Below are 15,844 nucleotides of genomic sequence, written 5' to 3'. Positions count from 1 at the left end.
AAGCTCCCTTTTGTCGGCTATTATTCTAAAATAGCGAACCTCAAACTCCGGCAACTCACTAAGCGCTTATGTAAATCGGACCTAAATATCAAACTAGTTTTCACTTCTTTTGAAATTAAAAACATGTCCAGTGTTAAAGATCGCACTCCTGTTGCTCTAAAATCCATGGTAGTTTGTCAATTTTCTTGTGCGGGACCTCGATTAACTATGGCGGGATGTAATTCCCGTTATATTGGCGAAACTAGTCGCCACTTCTCTACTAGGATAAAGGAGCACACGGAAAGCGATAAAAACTCGCATATTTTTAAGTATTTCAACACATCTCCTTCTTGTAAGAACAAATACTCCCTTTCTTGCTTTAGTATTCTGGATCTGCTAACAACTCACTTGATTTAAAACTCAAAGAAGCTTTTTATATAAATAAGATCAAACCTGAACTTAACAAACAATTACAGCATTATAACACTTTTCTAGCGTTTTAGTTCACGCCTGATGTTTGGTGTCACGTTGTAATTAGTATCCGCTTTTGTATTACATCATACTATAAATATTTTATTCATCTACTTGTCTGTTATATAATTACTCACGTTCAGCAGAGTTAACTCTGCGTTCAGTTACTCATTGATTGAAGATGGCATAAGTATGCCGAAGTCTCTCAAAAAAGTTGTCTATTTCTTACAATATTGACCTTATAATTATCAAAAAGTTAACGATTTCATAAAAAAAACTTTAATTACTTATGAGAATTTCTTGAATGGTTACCCACCTAATAAAACACACTTGAAGCTATCATGTGTTTCGTTCCCTTGGAGTAACAACTTTTAAAATTCAGGCAGCAAAGTTTCATCTACCCCACCCCACTCCTAACCATGGCTTACTGTTCCCATAGTGACCCCGCTGGACGTATATACTGTCGGCTCTTGAAGAGTGGGAAGATCCTGCGAGATTCTGTGGTAGTATCTAGTGAAGCCGTTTGTTGATTGTTTTAAGCCCAAAGATGTCTCTTTTTGCGTGCACTAATTGTAACAGCCGCCATCCATTTGAACAACTTTCTAAAGGAGATCAACTTTGTAAGGTATGTTGTAATATTCATTAGTGTTTCGAATGATGATTAGGTAAAAACTTAGGTTTGGTAAATTTAATTAGTTAGTGGCTAGCTTTGCTTATAAATTTCAAGTTCGACATACATCTACCTGTTAGTCATAGAGAAAAAAGAGTCGATTCGTACATTAGTTTGCTGTGTGAACGATGGAACCTGATTAATCCGGGCTCTTTTGGGGGAAAATTAGAGTTTCGTGCATCTGATCGAGGCGACTAGGTAATCCAGCTCTGTTAGCATGGATTGGTGATGTCAACATAATTGCCGGCTCTTAGCCAGTAAGGGAACATAGAATTATCCAGCCGATTTTTTGGGGGATTTTTTAAAATGTCTCCAAACTAGTCATTTTAAAAAAACATGTATGCCTGTCGATGCTAATATTAAAATTCCCTTTGAATAAAACTAAAATGAACACCTGAAATTTTTTCCCATTGGCTCCCTTCACATCACTTGTTATGCAATTAAGTTTTCATCACGTGATTCAGAGTATTTAGTAAATAAACCCCTGCCGTCATGTTGGCTGATAATCTCAGGAACTGAGATAGTGCCTGATATGAATGAATATTTGGCCGAGAAGTGAAGCTTTGAGGGCAAATGTAAATTCTCTTGGCCAAGGATGTTATCAGCCAACATAGATACCAGCAAGTAAGATGGTTCTTTATTTATTTTATAACCCTTTCATTAATTTTCATATTGTGTTTTGACAGCAAATTTTGTCGACTTTTTGGTACTTTCCTGACCACACTTGAGATCAGCTTTTTAATGTCACTTTCAGTGGACTCTGAAATGAGTTTGTTTTTCTTTGATTTTAAGTAATATAATTGAAAAAGGGAAGAAGTCAGCAGAAGTTTCACAATCTGTGCTGCCAATTTTGCACTACTATGCTTTCAATTAAAGTTTGGGATCAATTTATCTTCTTTCAGGCATGAATCAAAGTGAACTTTCATTTCTTATTAGCCAGTATTCTAGCCATTTTTATCTCTCTTATTTCTTCTTCTTCCTATTGCTTTCTTTTCATAGGATTGCAGAAAGACATTTCCATTGGTAACTTGTACTTATTGCCGGCTTGAGTTTCATCTTCTCAGGTCAGTTCATGTCAGTCAATCAAGCAGTTGATCATTCACACAATCAGTTAGTTGAAGGGTCAGACAGCAAGTCTTTGAATTAGTCAAATTCAATTGAAACAGTGAGTCAGTAGATCAGCCAGTTAGTCAATCAGTCATTTATAGCCAGTCAATTATTTGGTTAGTCAGTGAGTCAGTCAATAACTCAGTCAGTGAGTCAAACTGGGAATCTTTGAGTCTTTCTATCAGTCAGCAAGTCCGTCAGTCAGTCAGTCATTGAGTCAGTTAATTAGTGAGTAAGTCAATCAACAGTCAGTCAGTGAGTCAGTTAGTTTGTCAGTTGGCCTGTCAATCTCTCGGTCAATCTCTTCATCAGTTTGTCAGTTGTCTGGTTAGTCTGTTGGTCAATCTTTTCACCCATTTGTCCTGCAATGAATGATAAATAACAGTGTATTAAATAAGCTTTAAACTGACTAAAAGTCAGCCCTTAAGTGATATCAAATTACTTTGGAAAATCTCCAAAATAGAGGTACATATTAAACAAATCCTAAATTAATTGCCACAAGAAGTACCACATGGAGATACACAAATGGTATTACTGAATTTGTTTTTTTTACTGAATTTGTCCCTGGTACTGAAAGAATTGATGAAAATTCCTAATTAAAAGTAGTTATTAAGTATGTTATTATCTGCTAATTCAGAATTTTACTATCTGTCAGCTATAATGTGATGAGTGGGTTTAGGTTGTTGATTATCTTGATTTGTTTTTGTAGGAACACTGAAAAAGATCCAATTTGCAAGAAATGCAGCCATAACCTTAAAACTTATGGCCAGGTAATGTATAGATCATAGCTTCATGTACCTGTAAGAGTAATCTGTTACTGCTGTACTTGTTAATGTATTTAATGCACTCTTCATACTTTGTACTCTTCATGCTGTCAATTTCTACCCTGTTATTTTATTTTTAGCCTTCTTGTTGTGAGTACTGCAATATAAGAGCTGCATTTGATGGAACAAAGTGCTCTAGGTAATTAATTCCAAGAATCTATGTTACCGGTACCCATCTTTTTTGTTTGACTTTGAAGTACATACATGTACATTGTGATACAACTGCTGTACCTTACATTTTGAACAGAAATTCAGTGAATCGTACTTCTGAACAGTAGTTGATTTGTTAGTTTATATCATGTACAGTGGAATCCCGATTTCTTGAACCCTCGGTTTCTCGAATCCCCTGATATGTCGAACCAAACCTTCTTTCCCTTGGATTTGCTTCACTTATCACTTCACCCCCGATTTCTCGGACTCCCAATTTCTTGAACCAATTTGCGTTTCCCCTGGAGGTTTGAGAAATCGGGATTCTACTGTAGTACATCTCCCTTTGTCCCAATGTCTTGTCCAGGTTGGTGCAAATGGCAATTGCCTTATGCATTTTAAGAGGGATTTAGGTAGACTTAATTTGAATAAATTTGGTGCCAAATGTCATCTTAGCACAACTTCACTTTCACACAAGTTATGTCATTTAACAGTTCTGCAACAGTCATCACTATTATATGTGGTGTGTTTTAAACAAGGCAATTAGTTGAAGCCACAGTTAATACGTAAAGACAAATAGACACTCAATTTCACTCTTAGACTTGCTCATTAACCTGTCCATTTACCTTCCACAATATTTTTATATGCTGGAGGTTTGGGCCTCTTAAAGTTCATCTGCTTTGTGCAAAGTCTTTGGCATTACTCTCAGCGACTCTTTCGGACATTTGCATGCAGCCACCAGCTTCAAATTCAAAATAGGTTTTGCACAGAGGGAAAATAGTTGTGAAGGGTTTGGGTTTTCTTGACAAACTCAATGCTTCTCGACAATCAAGAAATTATGATTGTTCCTTTAGGTGTTTGAGTTCAGAAAAGAAGTATGGTGCTCCTGTAGCTTGTGAACAGTGTAAGCTAAACTGTGCTTTCCAGAAGACAACAGAGTCAAGGGAAAAGGTCAGACAATGTTTCATTTGGCAAGGTAGAAATGTGTCATACAAGAATAACAATGTTGCAATGCTTGCAAGTTTTTGAGGGGTGTAAACCAAGTTTGCTGCAGCTGTAACTTTCATCCAGAAGATGCCCAGATTCTTTTAATAGTCTAATTTCTTATAAAACTGTGCACAGAATTATTAATGTGGAAAATTCAATGTGAAGTACATCATACTAGACAGCTGTTTGGAGAATGGGTGTCTTTGAGTTTTGCAAAAAGGTAAAATACCAATTGCCAGTGCTGAATGGTTTTTTGAGGAACCCAGTGGAAAAAAAAAAAAAACTGAAGAGTGCTTATGAAAAACAATCTTTCTTGGAAGGTTTGTCAGTCCTGGGGTAATTGTAAAGATGTCATCATCATCATCATCAATCCCTTTCATGCTTCGTGGCACATAGGGCCTTCACAGAGCTTTTCCACTGCTCTTGATTGGTTGCTGCTGTCCACACCTCCTCCCATGACCTCCAACCTGCCTCTTGCCTTTCTTTCTCTACTGTACATCTCCAAGTGGTTTTTGGTCTTCCCCTTCTCCTTTTACCTTCTGGCGCCCTGCTCATAGCAACATTGCAATCATTACTACGATCTTTCATAAGAGTATGACCAATCATTTTCCATCTACGAGACATCACTTCCGCACTCAGTGGCTTCATGCCTGCTCTTTCCAGTAGCTCTTTGGTGCTGACATAGTCTTGCCATCAGATTCCGAGGATCCTTCATAGGCACCTATTATGGAATACATTCACTGCTTTATCATCTCCTTTGTTCATCTTCCATGTCTCAGATCCATAGAGTAACATTGGCACTACTAGAGTTTTGTACAGCCTCAGTTTTGTTTTCCTCAAGATGTTATTAGAGATCCAGATCTTCTTTAGTTTGTTAAAGGCACCTCTGGCTTTTGATAACCTGTTCTTCAAGTCCTTCATACCACCATCCTCTCTACAAACTTTGGCCCCCAAGTACACGAACTCATCGACATCAAAGATGTCACTATCTGTTATTTGTAGCCTCTACAGGCTCGAACACCATAGTGAGACCTGATATATCCTGCATGTATGCACACATGTTCTGCTCTGTATTTTTGCAATGGCAAATGTACAGTCAGATTGAATCGTTGCGTTATCTAGCAGTGTTATTGATCTCCTGACTGCGTTTCAGTAATAGCAACCCTAAGTTATTATGTAAATGAACTATAAGATGACAGATAAATTATGGAGTACATAACCAGATGCAATTTTTTATGTAAGATTCTCACAATCCCAATAATGCAAGAAGCCCTAGGGCATATTCAGTAAGTTTCAGCAAACCAGACTTGGTAAATTCAACTGAAATTAAAGTTAAACTTAGTTTATATTGTTTTTAGGTTGATGGGAAAACACTATGTCTTTTATGTACATTATCTTATAAGAGAATATTATACAAAACCAAAAAGGGAGAGAAGAGACTCAGTGGGAAAGATCATAAGAGAGACAGGTACATCATCATACTTTACCTTTGGCCCTTAATTTAGACAGGTACATCATCTTACTTTAACCCTTGACCCCTAATTTAGACAAGTACATCATCATACTTTACCCATTGACCCCTAATTTAGACAGGTACATCATCAGACATTACCCTGTGACCCCTAATTTAGACAGGCACATCATCATACTTTCCCCTTGACCCCTAATTTAGACAGGTACATCATCATGCTTTACCCAATGACCCCCAATTTACACAGGTACATCATCATGCTCTACCCAATGACCCCTAATTTAGACAGTTACATCATCATGCTTTACCCAGTGACCCCTCATTTAGACAGGTACATCATCATGCATTACCCAGTGACCCCTAATTTAGACAGGTACATCGTCATGCTTTACCCAATGACCCCTAATTTAGACAGTTACATAATCTTGCTTTACCTAATGACCCCCAATTTAGACAGGTACATCGTCATGCTTTACCCAATGACCCCTAATTTAGACAGTTACATAATCATGCTTACCCAATAACCCGTAATTTAGACAGGTACATCATCATGCTTTACCCAGTGACCCCTAATTTAGACAGGTACATCATCATGCTTTACCCAGTGACCCCTAATTTAGACAGGTACATCATCATGCTTTACCCAGTGTCCCCTGATTTAGACAGGTACATCATCATACTTTACCCTTTGGCCCCTACCCATGCTCATACTTTACCCTTTGCCCCCCACCTATGCTCTACCCAATGACCCCCAATTTAGACAGGTACATCATCATGCTTTACCCAATGACCCCTAATTTAGACGGTTACATAATCATGCTTTACCTAATGACCCCCAATTTAGACAGGTACATCGTCATGCTTTACCCAATGACCCCTAATTTAGACAGTTACATGATCATGCTTTACCCAATGACCCGTAATTTAGACAGGTACATCATCATGCTTTACCCAGTGACCCCTAATTTAGACAGGTACATCATCATGCTTTACCCAGTGACCCCTAATTTAGACAGGTACATCATCATACTTTACCCTTTGGCCCCTAGTTTAGACAGGTACATCATCATGCTCTACCCAATGATCCCTAATTTAGACAGGTACATCATCATGCTTTACCCAATGACCCCTAATTTAGACATTTACATCATGCTTTACCCAGTGACCCCTAATTTAGACAGGTGCATCATCATGCTTTACCCAGTGACCCCTAATTTTGACATGCACATCATCATACTTTACATGTACCTAATGAACTGTACTTTCGGTTACATTCATGGAATCTTTAAACCATAGTAGCATCAAACCATGTCTAACCCCAAATATTTATCTAGTACATATGACTGTGAAGTATTGCTTTGTTTTGTAAACCAGGAAAGACAGACGTTCTAAGATAGCCAAGACTGAGAACAATGACAGTCCTAAAGATGGCAAGCCAGGATCAGCTGCTGCCGCTGCTCTGGAGAGGATTGGCAGTGCACGGAATAGTCCTTTGACAATGGCCCTGTACAGTAGTATGGCCAAGTAAGTTCATGATCTAGTCTTTGCCTGGAGATCACATAACATATGGTGTCTTTAAGTGATCTGACTGGTACTAAGGTCTTTTCAGACTGAATTTTTATATGCATTCATTTTGTATCATGTCAAAAATATTTGCAGTGATGCTTCAAGTGAACCTATTGCACTGGAGTCACACATAACTGAACTTACAGAACTAAAAGAACAGGTAATCCTTTTAAGCTATTTATTCTCCTGGATAAATTAATATTTAATATAATTATGTAATAAATGTGATTATGTGAGTAAGATTAACCTTATTGTTGAAATAAATTAAAACACCAGGCTCAGATATACTCAGAAATCTATTTTAAAGTTTTGCCAATTTCAATTTACTGTTGACTTTACATTGCTTTCATTTGCAAATTTCTAACCCCTCTCCTGCTCTCTCTCCACAAAAAAGAGTCTTGGAAATGGATGCTTATAATCTAAATGAAAGCTAAAAGTAAATTTTAATATAAGAGAAAAATCAAGTTTCCAGATGGGATTTGAACCCACAACCCTCTGTGATCTAGTTGGATGCTCTAACCACTGAGCTACAGGAGACTCTATGGTGAGCAAGGGTCAACTAGTGGGTATTGACTGGAACCGCATCACGCAGCTACACAGCCAAACATCAGCTAGCGCATAGAAGTTCACTAACTGCATCACGCTGTCACATTAAAGCATCACATGCATTAAAGCATCACACGCAGCCAACCAGCCCCCAAAGTGAGCATGTAAAGATGAAATAAACAATTTTTAATATAAGAGAAAAATCGAGTGATGCGGTTCCAGTCAATACCCACTGATTGACCCTTGCTCACCATTGAGTCTCCTGTAGCTCAGTGGTTAGAGCATCTGACTAGATCATGGAGGGTCGTGGGTTCAAATCCCATCTGGAAACTCGATTTTTCTCTTATATTAAAAATTGTTTATTTCATCTTTACATGCTCACTTTGGGGGCTGGTTGGCTGCAGTGATGCTTTAATGTGACAGCGTGATGCTGTTAGTGAGCTTCTAGGCACTAGCTGATGTTTGGCTGTGTAGCCACGTGATGCGGTTCCAGTCAATACCCACTAATTGACCCTTGCTCACCATAGAGTCTCCTGTAGCTCAGTGGTTAGAGCATCCGACTAGATCACGGAGGGTTGTGGGTTCAAATCCCATCTGAAAACTTGATTTTTCTCTTATATTAAAAATTGTTTATTTCATCTTAAAAGTAAATTATATGTAATAATGTAATTTATTTGTAATGAATTACTGTATCCCTTTTTGATTGAAAACTATAATTTATTTTAATTTCCTGTTCTGTAGCAGATTAAGCCAACTGTAGGGGAGAAAGAGATTCTGTTTGTATTTTGTATCCACTAAAATAATGTGAGGGTGTTGGCAAAGAAATACAAATTATGCTAATATCATTAACCACCTCCTAATATCATTAAATGCCTCCCAGTTAGCTGAACCACCTCCCAGTTAGCTCAGTAGGTTAGAGCGCCAGTCTGTTGAGGGAAAGGTCAAGGGTTCAAGCCCCGGCCGGACCAACACTCAAGGTCTTAAACTAACTGGAGGATGTGCTACCTTTCTATAATATCAAGAAATAGATAGACATTCTAGTCTTCTTGAATAGGGACAAATAGACCATAGGTCCCCTTCTCCTGCATCTATTAAATAAATTAGTTAACTTAGTTAGGCAGGGGACGTTAAAAAAACCCGCTCACGAGATTACTGTGATGTGGTCTGGCCTGTTTACTGGAAATTGGGCGCATCTGTTAGATTTTCCTTTATTCATTGTAAACTGCTACAAGCATTCTGGTAAAGTCCCCCACACGGTGTTGTAAGAATGGCCCTGAAAAGCCCTGAAAAGCCCTGAAAAGTCCTATGGGGAGTGGTCAATTAACCTATGCATTAAAGGTGGATGCATTCACTTGCATGCTGTCTGTACAGTGAATTTCATATTTTTCCCTGGTCCAATCAAGATGTTTGTATTTTTCCTTCATTTCAACAAGGTGGTGAATCTTAAAAAGCAGTTACAACAGAAGGATCAAGCATTGATTGAGAAGGAAAAAAAGGTGATCAATGTACATGTGTCTGTGTTCCTATCTTCTTTGCTAGTAATAAGAGGTGCATTTTGTTGTTGAACATCTAACCTGTTAGATAACTGTATACTTGCATCTACTAAGTCTAAGATTTAACTCTTTAACTCCCAAAATCTAATAATTATTAATTCTCCCCTCTAGCTGCTACACATTTCCTTGTAAATAAGTAACAAGAATTTGGTGCTACATCAGGATACCAACTTCTGCCTGATAAGTTTTAATATTCTATTAACTTGTTTGCTAGATAATGTATGGATATTATAGGGAGAAGTTACATGTTAATCACTTCTGGGAGTGCAGGGGTTAATTAACTGGCAGCTTTTCCGGGCCATCATGGGGTGAGAATGGACATCACATAGCATTTGCCTTTGAATTGTATCATCCGATAAAATTTAGCATTCTGATTGGTTAATGAAATGAGGTATTTAGCATGGAATTGCAGGTTGAAAACAAGGTGATGTGATATTGTTTTGCATCTATGTATACATAACTAAAAGTTATGCTCATTTTTTCTTTAACTGATATCGCATGAATCACAAAGCGATTTGTGCGATATTGGTTTTGTGTTCAATTAAATTCTAAATTCCCTTGTCAAGTAATGAATTTTCCTGCAGAATTCTTCCTTACCAGGTTAGAGAGGGGGCAAGGGAGTGGATTAAAAAAAAAAAAAACTATGTTGGAGGCTAATTACAGATGCCTTTTCTATGTGAATTAGTTAACTGAACTGAAGGCTGATCATTGGGAAAAAGAAAAGGAATTGAGACAGAAAATGGTCCAAATGCAGAAACAGCAAGTAGAGAGAATAGAGGGCCTACAGGTTGGTAACTTTTGAAATGTCCTTCGTTTACTGTATGAATCTATATATCTTATTAACCAAGTGTGAGGGCCATACTGGGAGAATATTGGCCCGAGGTCTTGACAGTACGGACTGAGTGCAGCTAGGTCTGTACAAAAAAGACCGAGGGCTGATATTCTTCCAGTACGGTCTCGAGCAAGCTTGGTTAATAAGTGATTTATTATATGACTGAAGTTCAAAGGGACACGAGTGCGGTATCATTCGGGACAGTGCCCAGTCCAATACTGAGAGAATATTGGACTGGCAATAGAGCACTTTGATTGGTTGATTTTAGTTATTGGCCCTCTGACTGCCTGAGTCGTGTAATAAAAATATTTCATCACCAACAAAATTTTGTTTACTTGTAAATAGTTCTACTTTTTTGTCTTGGTTTTATTGAAATTTGCAGATAGTTATATACAACACAATTTTACTACATTAAACTATAGGCAGGTGCACATATATGACAATGAATCTGCTGTACAGAAAAATAAATTTGTTTATATATTAAAATTTTTATTACTCAGTGATAAATAAATATTTGTCTCTTGACTAATGTTCTCTGTTATTAATTTACTTACAGACAGAAAACAGAAACCTCAAAAAGCAGATTGCAACACTGTCAAAAGGAAAAGACAAGCCACTTACAACCTCGGGATGAATGTTGTCCATTTCAAGCCTTTTAGATGTATCCCCCTGAATTTTTAATTAACAGAATATTTACCTCTGCAACAATGGACTAAAACTTGCCCAGGGGTGCAAATGTATTTTTTTAATTTTCTATAAGTTATTTTTTAAATTGTATATTATCATGGATTGTAAAAGTTACGAGGAATAAGAACTCCTGCAGACTTAGTTTAGGCCTTTAACCCTAAGAGTGACCAGCATCTAATTTCTCCTTACAATATTACCCCTGGATCAAACATTAAGGTCTCGAGAATGAAGGAAATGATCAACAACTTGAGAAGCTCTTGATATGTAGACTAATTCTCCATGTCAACACCATAGAATATGGAGGGAGAACAGCATTGTGAATATGGATTCTATGTTAGGGTGTAAATGCTTAAATAACCTAATAATGGAAATTACTTGCTGTGCAACTGGTAGCCTGTAAGCAGGCTCTCATTATCAGCATTGCAGCTTTTGTGTTTCTCCAGGTTATCCAGGTGTCTGGCACTGTTAATCACTGCCAGACCCCCTTGCACACCTCTTGTGGGCACAGGTTGCCCAAGAGAAAAAAAACGTTTGTGCTGAGGAGCTCATAATGAGGACTGTTCACAGGCTAGGTAAATGAAGAGAGACAAATCAAAATAGATTAGAAGTATCTTTCTTTTCTTTTGTGTAATAGAGGTTCTCTTTCAATAGGCCATTTCCGGGTTCTCACAGTGCAGTGATCTGCTGCTGAAATTACAACACAAGGACGAGGCTAAGTGCTAAGTCTGCTTTATCTTCCCTTTGCTGCCATCACTTAGCTGAATGCCTTTCTTCCAAAAAAAAATTGACTTTCCATTTTCTCTCGGGTTCACTACCGTGGCTCTTTATTCTTTATACCGATGAGAGAAAATTTTTATATAAACCATGTAAGTGAAAAAAACACTCCAACTAACTTCTACTTTCAACACACTACTGTGAAAACTTCAAAACTAGTTTCGTCTACGACCTCGTCAGCTCTTATATGGCGTTAAGTAATACTTTCTTGGCTTCAATCAGCATAATTTCACAATGAAAAAATTTTTACTCAGCCACATCCTGGTGTGGTAATTTCGGCACCAGATCACTGAACCATGAGACCTAGGCAAGGGCCTAATTATTAACCTCGATGACATAGTTTAGCTGAAGAGTGGGTTTTAATTAACAAATGGTAAACACCACAGCGTACACTATTGAGTTATGGATGCACGCGGGAGGTTACTAAGCACAAAAGAAGCGTAAGAGTCGCTCGAGGCGATAGCCTAGAGCGACTCTAGCTTCTTGAGTGCTTAGCAAACCTCCCAAGTGCGTCCATAACTCAATAGTGTATGCTGTGGTGTTTACCATTTGTTTTATAACATAACATTGATACATTGTAGCTAAAGAGTTCCCTTTTATTTAACAAATCTTACGTGACCAGAAAAAACAAGTGCGCGCGGAAAAATAGTCTTTGCATTTGCTCACGTCAGCAGCATACACCCATGGGAAAATGGGGGACGCTAAATTGACCAATCAGAGCGTGCGGTGTACTGTGGTTATGTTATAAAATAATATGTTGCTTGGGAGTTAAAGTGTGAAGAGTCATCCCCTTGTTTATGGGCAGGCTGTTGGACATTTGCATCATTAAGATTAATTTCTTTCACTCGATGAATCAATTTAGTGGCCCCTCACTAATCATAGGGTTGACAATGTATACTTTATAGTTGAGATTTTCTTTTCGGTGTTTTTTAATATTTTTGTGTTCCTCTACCCCTCTTCATGTAAATGTTTTAATATTAAGTGAATCTGTGGAAAGGGTTTTCTCTCCCAAAACAGGTTTAAATTACTTTTTTGACTGAATCTGTTTTGTTAAAGTGCCTATGAATTAAAAATTGTTTTTGCATAATTTTGTAGCTTATTATGTCCTTATTAAGGAATGACAAAAGAAATTTCAAGAAAAGAAATTTAAATTGGCTTTTTGGTGGCTCGAAGTCCCTAAATTAGACATTATCGGTGTCTCCAGAAACTGGGAATGAGTTTGGCTCTGATGATGTAGTTGGTGGTTCTGGTGCTTTGTTTAAGCTTTTGTTTGTTGTCTTCAGAACCACCAACTACGTCACTTCCTTTGTAAGATGAGATTTGACTGCGTGCAAAATGGACCCATTTCAGATTGCAAAATCCAAACTTTGAGGTTCAAAAAATAATACAAGAAAGTTCTTTTGGTCGGTCAAAATCGCTTAGCTGTGTTCATCAAGACATAAGCAAACAAACAGGGCAAAAAAAAAATTTTACTTCAGAGGCACTTTAAGGATGAATCCACTGGTTTGGTTTTGAGTGATAAATACCATTCTGTATATGGCTCTTTTTTAAATTTTTCAAGACCAATAAGTGTATTAAAAAATTTAAAACTTGGTTTGATATCAAATTAGTATTGTTTTACATGAAATGACTTTTAATTTCCCAACTCAAAATTTCATTGTGGTTGAAATAACAATTTTTATTTCAAAGCATCATGTACATGAAATGACTGAGCTTAAATTTTAAACAAAAACAGTTTTGCATTAAGGTTTAGTAAATAATATTTATTTTCCAATGGGTTAGTTAAGGATGTGCTATATATATATTTCAACTGTCTTGAAAATTATTTTAGGAAAACTCTCAACAATAGTTATGACTTATAATTCAAATGAATCATGCATTTGTTTGATGGAAATCATCCTTTCTTTGTTCAATTTTCTTTTTTTATTTAATAATTAGAACTGAATAAAACTTCTTGCAGTATTTTTATTATTCTTATCATTATCAATTGAGTCCAGCATTTCTATTTGTTGATGAGACAATCTGCAAAAGCAAATCCATTAAAAAGTGCACCACATACAAAATTGTTTACTGGAAAACTACTTGAAATCTTTTCTTATCTCATTAGTTAACAAATATAAAAAGTCAATTCAGTTTTAGCTTAATATTAAATAAAACAAAGAGTTCTCAATATTTTTATTATTAATCATAAACATCTGCATTAAAACATGAGACATAACTTGAACTCTGGTTGATCAATTTTATATACATGATTAGAGTGAGAGGTTCACAGAAGCTGCTGAGGAGAAATAATTGGGAAGTTTTTTTAATAAATTCAAGCACATTCATTGCACCGATGAGCAACATCAATAGCTAGGAATTGTTGTTTTTTGCTTTCCAGCCTACTTTTGACAGGCTGTAAGCACATAAGCATCTTGTGGTGATTTATTTCATTACTGCTGCTTGATGAATGGCAAAATACTTCAAATTCAGACAATTAATCTCTCATTAGCAAATGTGATCAGGGGAATCAAGGTTTGGACTTAGTTTCTATTAGTTGACAAGGTAACAAAGAGTGCAAAGAAACAATGTACAACATCATGTACCAGAGAGGTCCACAGACGTACAATTTGACATCTGCCACTCATCAGTGTGGTCCACACTGACAGTAAAGTAAATATACCTAGTACATTTGCAGAGAGGTGATGTTAGTGTTAACTCTGTAAGGGCACATCAGTCTGTTACAGAACTCAAGAGATCCTTCTTGCCATACGACCATTCAGCTTGCTAGACAAAGAAACCTCAGTGAACTGCTTAAATGTTGATAGCCATTAATTCCAGTGGGATTTGTTAGGCAACTAACCAAACTGTGTAAACAATACACCAATCAGATCTACAGCTGGGGGCTTATGGCATGCTGATGCTCCTCACAGTGTCTTCACCGTGGATGGGATTGAGCCAAAATTTTTCTGCTTCTCACTTCCTTGTCCTGTAGCACTTTTATTTGTGCATCCTTTCGAGTTATCTCCTCTCGTGCAGTGAGATACAGGCTTGAGATGTTTTTCTTAAGCACGAAGTTTTCATCTTTCAGTTTTTTGTTCTGAAAATGAGGACAAGGTTAGTTAGGTTACATCTTGTAGGGTTTCGGGCAGCCCATTGTTAACAAAGCACTCTCTTGTTCCTGGAGCTTGAAGTGACAAGGGATAATACTCCCTTCCTGAATGGATATGCCTTTCTTGACTTTTTCCTTAAAATCTGCTGGTATCTGCTGGGTAAAGCGTCCAAAAAGTACACAACACATAAACGAACCAACCACAGCTTCGCACTGGCTTATGTTGCCTGACAGTTGACACACTTTTCTTAATAACATGATCAGTGTTGCCCGTCACACTAGTTATGGTAAGCTTACAGATGTGTATACCAAGGAATAAAAACCACTCAATTAAAATATTTCAGTGCTAACCTCAGCTTTAAACTTCTTAATTGTTTGCTGACTTTCTTCATACAATTTCTTCAACTGAAAATGAAGCAGATTCATAATCAAAACTATTTTCAAAAAGTTTAACTCAAGTACAAACCTTTAAAATAATTAAAAGGGCAAATTATTAATAAATTCACCAGTCAATCATTAAATAAATCAATCAATAATTCATGAAGTAAGTCTGACAGCTGCTTCAACTTAACATAATGATTAAATAAATAACCCTTTTCGACAGAACATCAATAAAAAATACCTCGGGATATGTAATTTCCTGGTTGAGGTCCACAGAAAGATCCCCATACAGATCAAAATCCAGAGAATCTAAACAAAAAAGGAAATTAAACGAACATAGCAAAAAAAATTAATCTTTACAGCTGATCTTCGCTTTACTAATAATGTTTACACTTGATAATATTCGCAGCCTTCATCGGTAGATCCTGGTATATGAGTTTTCTTGGAAAATAAAGTTTTACTACCTTCATTTTGGATACGAACAGGCGAATTTATCTTGTCATGACCATCTACTGGATCTATTTTATCCATACAATCTTCATTTTCTGCCATATTGAGCTATAAAATACTGTTGACTATGAGCGTCGCGCGGTATTGCCGCTATTTAGTAGAGATATACTTCATGTAAGGTCTCTTTAAATCTCCCATACGGCAAGATTGTTTGCGAGAGTTTCAGATTTGGTGTGCACTTCTGATAGGATTCTAAAAATTAGCTATGTCAATTTTTTGTTCAGGAAAAAAGAATGGATAGGTTATTA

General features: G+C 36.9%; 2 protein-coding genes across 5 annotated transcripts; one reads left to right on the top strand and one right to left on the bottom strand.

Moving 5' to 3' along the window:
- Positions 1-925: 925 nt before the first annotated feature.
- On the top strand, positions 926-11,900 carry LOC111335372 (protein FAM76A). 2 transcript variants are annotated; one of them, XM_022941262.2, is made up of 11 exons: positions 926-1,075; positions 2,120-2,184; positions 2,937-2,997; positions 3,132-3,190; positions 4,053-4,149; positions 5,544-5,653; positions 7,031-7,180; positions 7,316-7,382; positions 9,202-9,264; positions 10,007-10,108; positions 10,710-11,900. In XM_022941262.2, exons 1-11 carry the CDS (start codon positions 998-1,000, stop codon positions 10,785-10,787), a joined length of 930 nt encoding a protein of 309 aa, XP_022796997.1. In that variant the 5' UTR covers positions 926-997; the 3' UTR covers positions 10,788-11,900. The 2 variants fall into 2 exon arrangements, with proteins under 2 accessions (XP_022796997.1, XP_022797005.1); XM_022941270.2 differs by lacking the exons at positions 10,007-10,108; positions 10,710-11,900 and adding an exon at positions 9,433-10,000.
- Positions 11,901-13,772: 1,872 nt separating this feature from the next.
- LOC111334329 (uncharacterized) lies at positions 13,773-15,769 on the bottom strand. 3 transcript variants are annotated; one of them, XM_022940033.2, is made up of 4 exons: positions 15,551-15,710; positions 15,328-15,395; positions 15,057-15,110; positions 13,773-14,693 (listed from the first exon to the last, which is right to left on the bottom strand). In XM_022940033.2, exons 1-4 carry the CDS (start codon positions 15,636-15,638, stop codon positions 14,532-14,534), a joined length of 372 nt encoding a protein of 123 aa, XP_022795768.2. In that variant the 5' UTR covers positions 15,639-15,710; the 3' UTR covers positions 13,773-14,531. The 3 variants fall into 3 exon arrangements, with proteins under 3 accessions (XP_022795768.2, XP_088585717.1, XP_022795777.1); XM_088729591.1 differs by lacking the exon at positions 13,773-14,693 and adding an exon at positions 14,700-14,861 and having other exon boundaries at positions 15,551-15,769; XM_022940042.2 differs by lacking the exon at positions 13,773-14,693 and adding an exon at positions 14,700-14,858 and having other exon boundaries at positions 15,551-15,769.
- Positions 15,770-15,844: the final 75 nt, after the last annotated feature.

Source organism: Stylophora pistillata, chromosome 8 (assembly GCF_964205215.1).
Source record: "Stylophora pistillata chromosome 8, jaStyPist1.2, whole genome shotgun sequence".
Lineage (NCBI taxonomy): Eukaryota > Metazoa > Cnidaria > Anthozoa > Scleractinia > Pocilloporidae > Stylophora > Stylophora pistillata.
The sequence above is the reverse complement of the archived record's forward strand: the minus strand, read 5'-3'. Positions and strand labels throughout refer to the sequence as shown.

Coding starts and splice junctions, on each gene's coding strand:
- LOC111335372 (XM_022941262.2), top strand. CDS start 998: ATGTCTCTTTTTGCGTGCACTAATTGTAACAGCCGCCATCCATTTGAA. Junction 4,150..5,543: donor CAACAGAGTCAAGGGAAAAG/GTCAGACAATGT, acceptor TATTGTTTTTAG/GTTGATGGGAAAACACTATG. Junction 5,654..7,030: donor AAAGATCATAAGAGAGACAG/GTACATCATCAT, acceptor TTTGTAAACCAG/GAAAGACAGACGTTCTAAGA.
- LOC111334329 (XM_022940033.2), bottom strand. CDS start 15,638: ATGGCAGAAAATGAAGATTGTATGGATAAAATAGATCCAGTAGATGGT. Junction 15,396..15,550: donor TGTTCGTATCCAAAATGAAG/GTAGTAAAACTT, acceptor TTTTTTGTTTAG/ATTCTCTGGATTTTGATCTG. Junction 15,111..15,327: donor AGGAAATTACATATCCCGAG/GTATTTTTTATT, acceptor CTTCATTTTCAG/TTGAAGAAATTGTATGAAGA.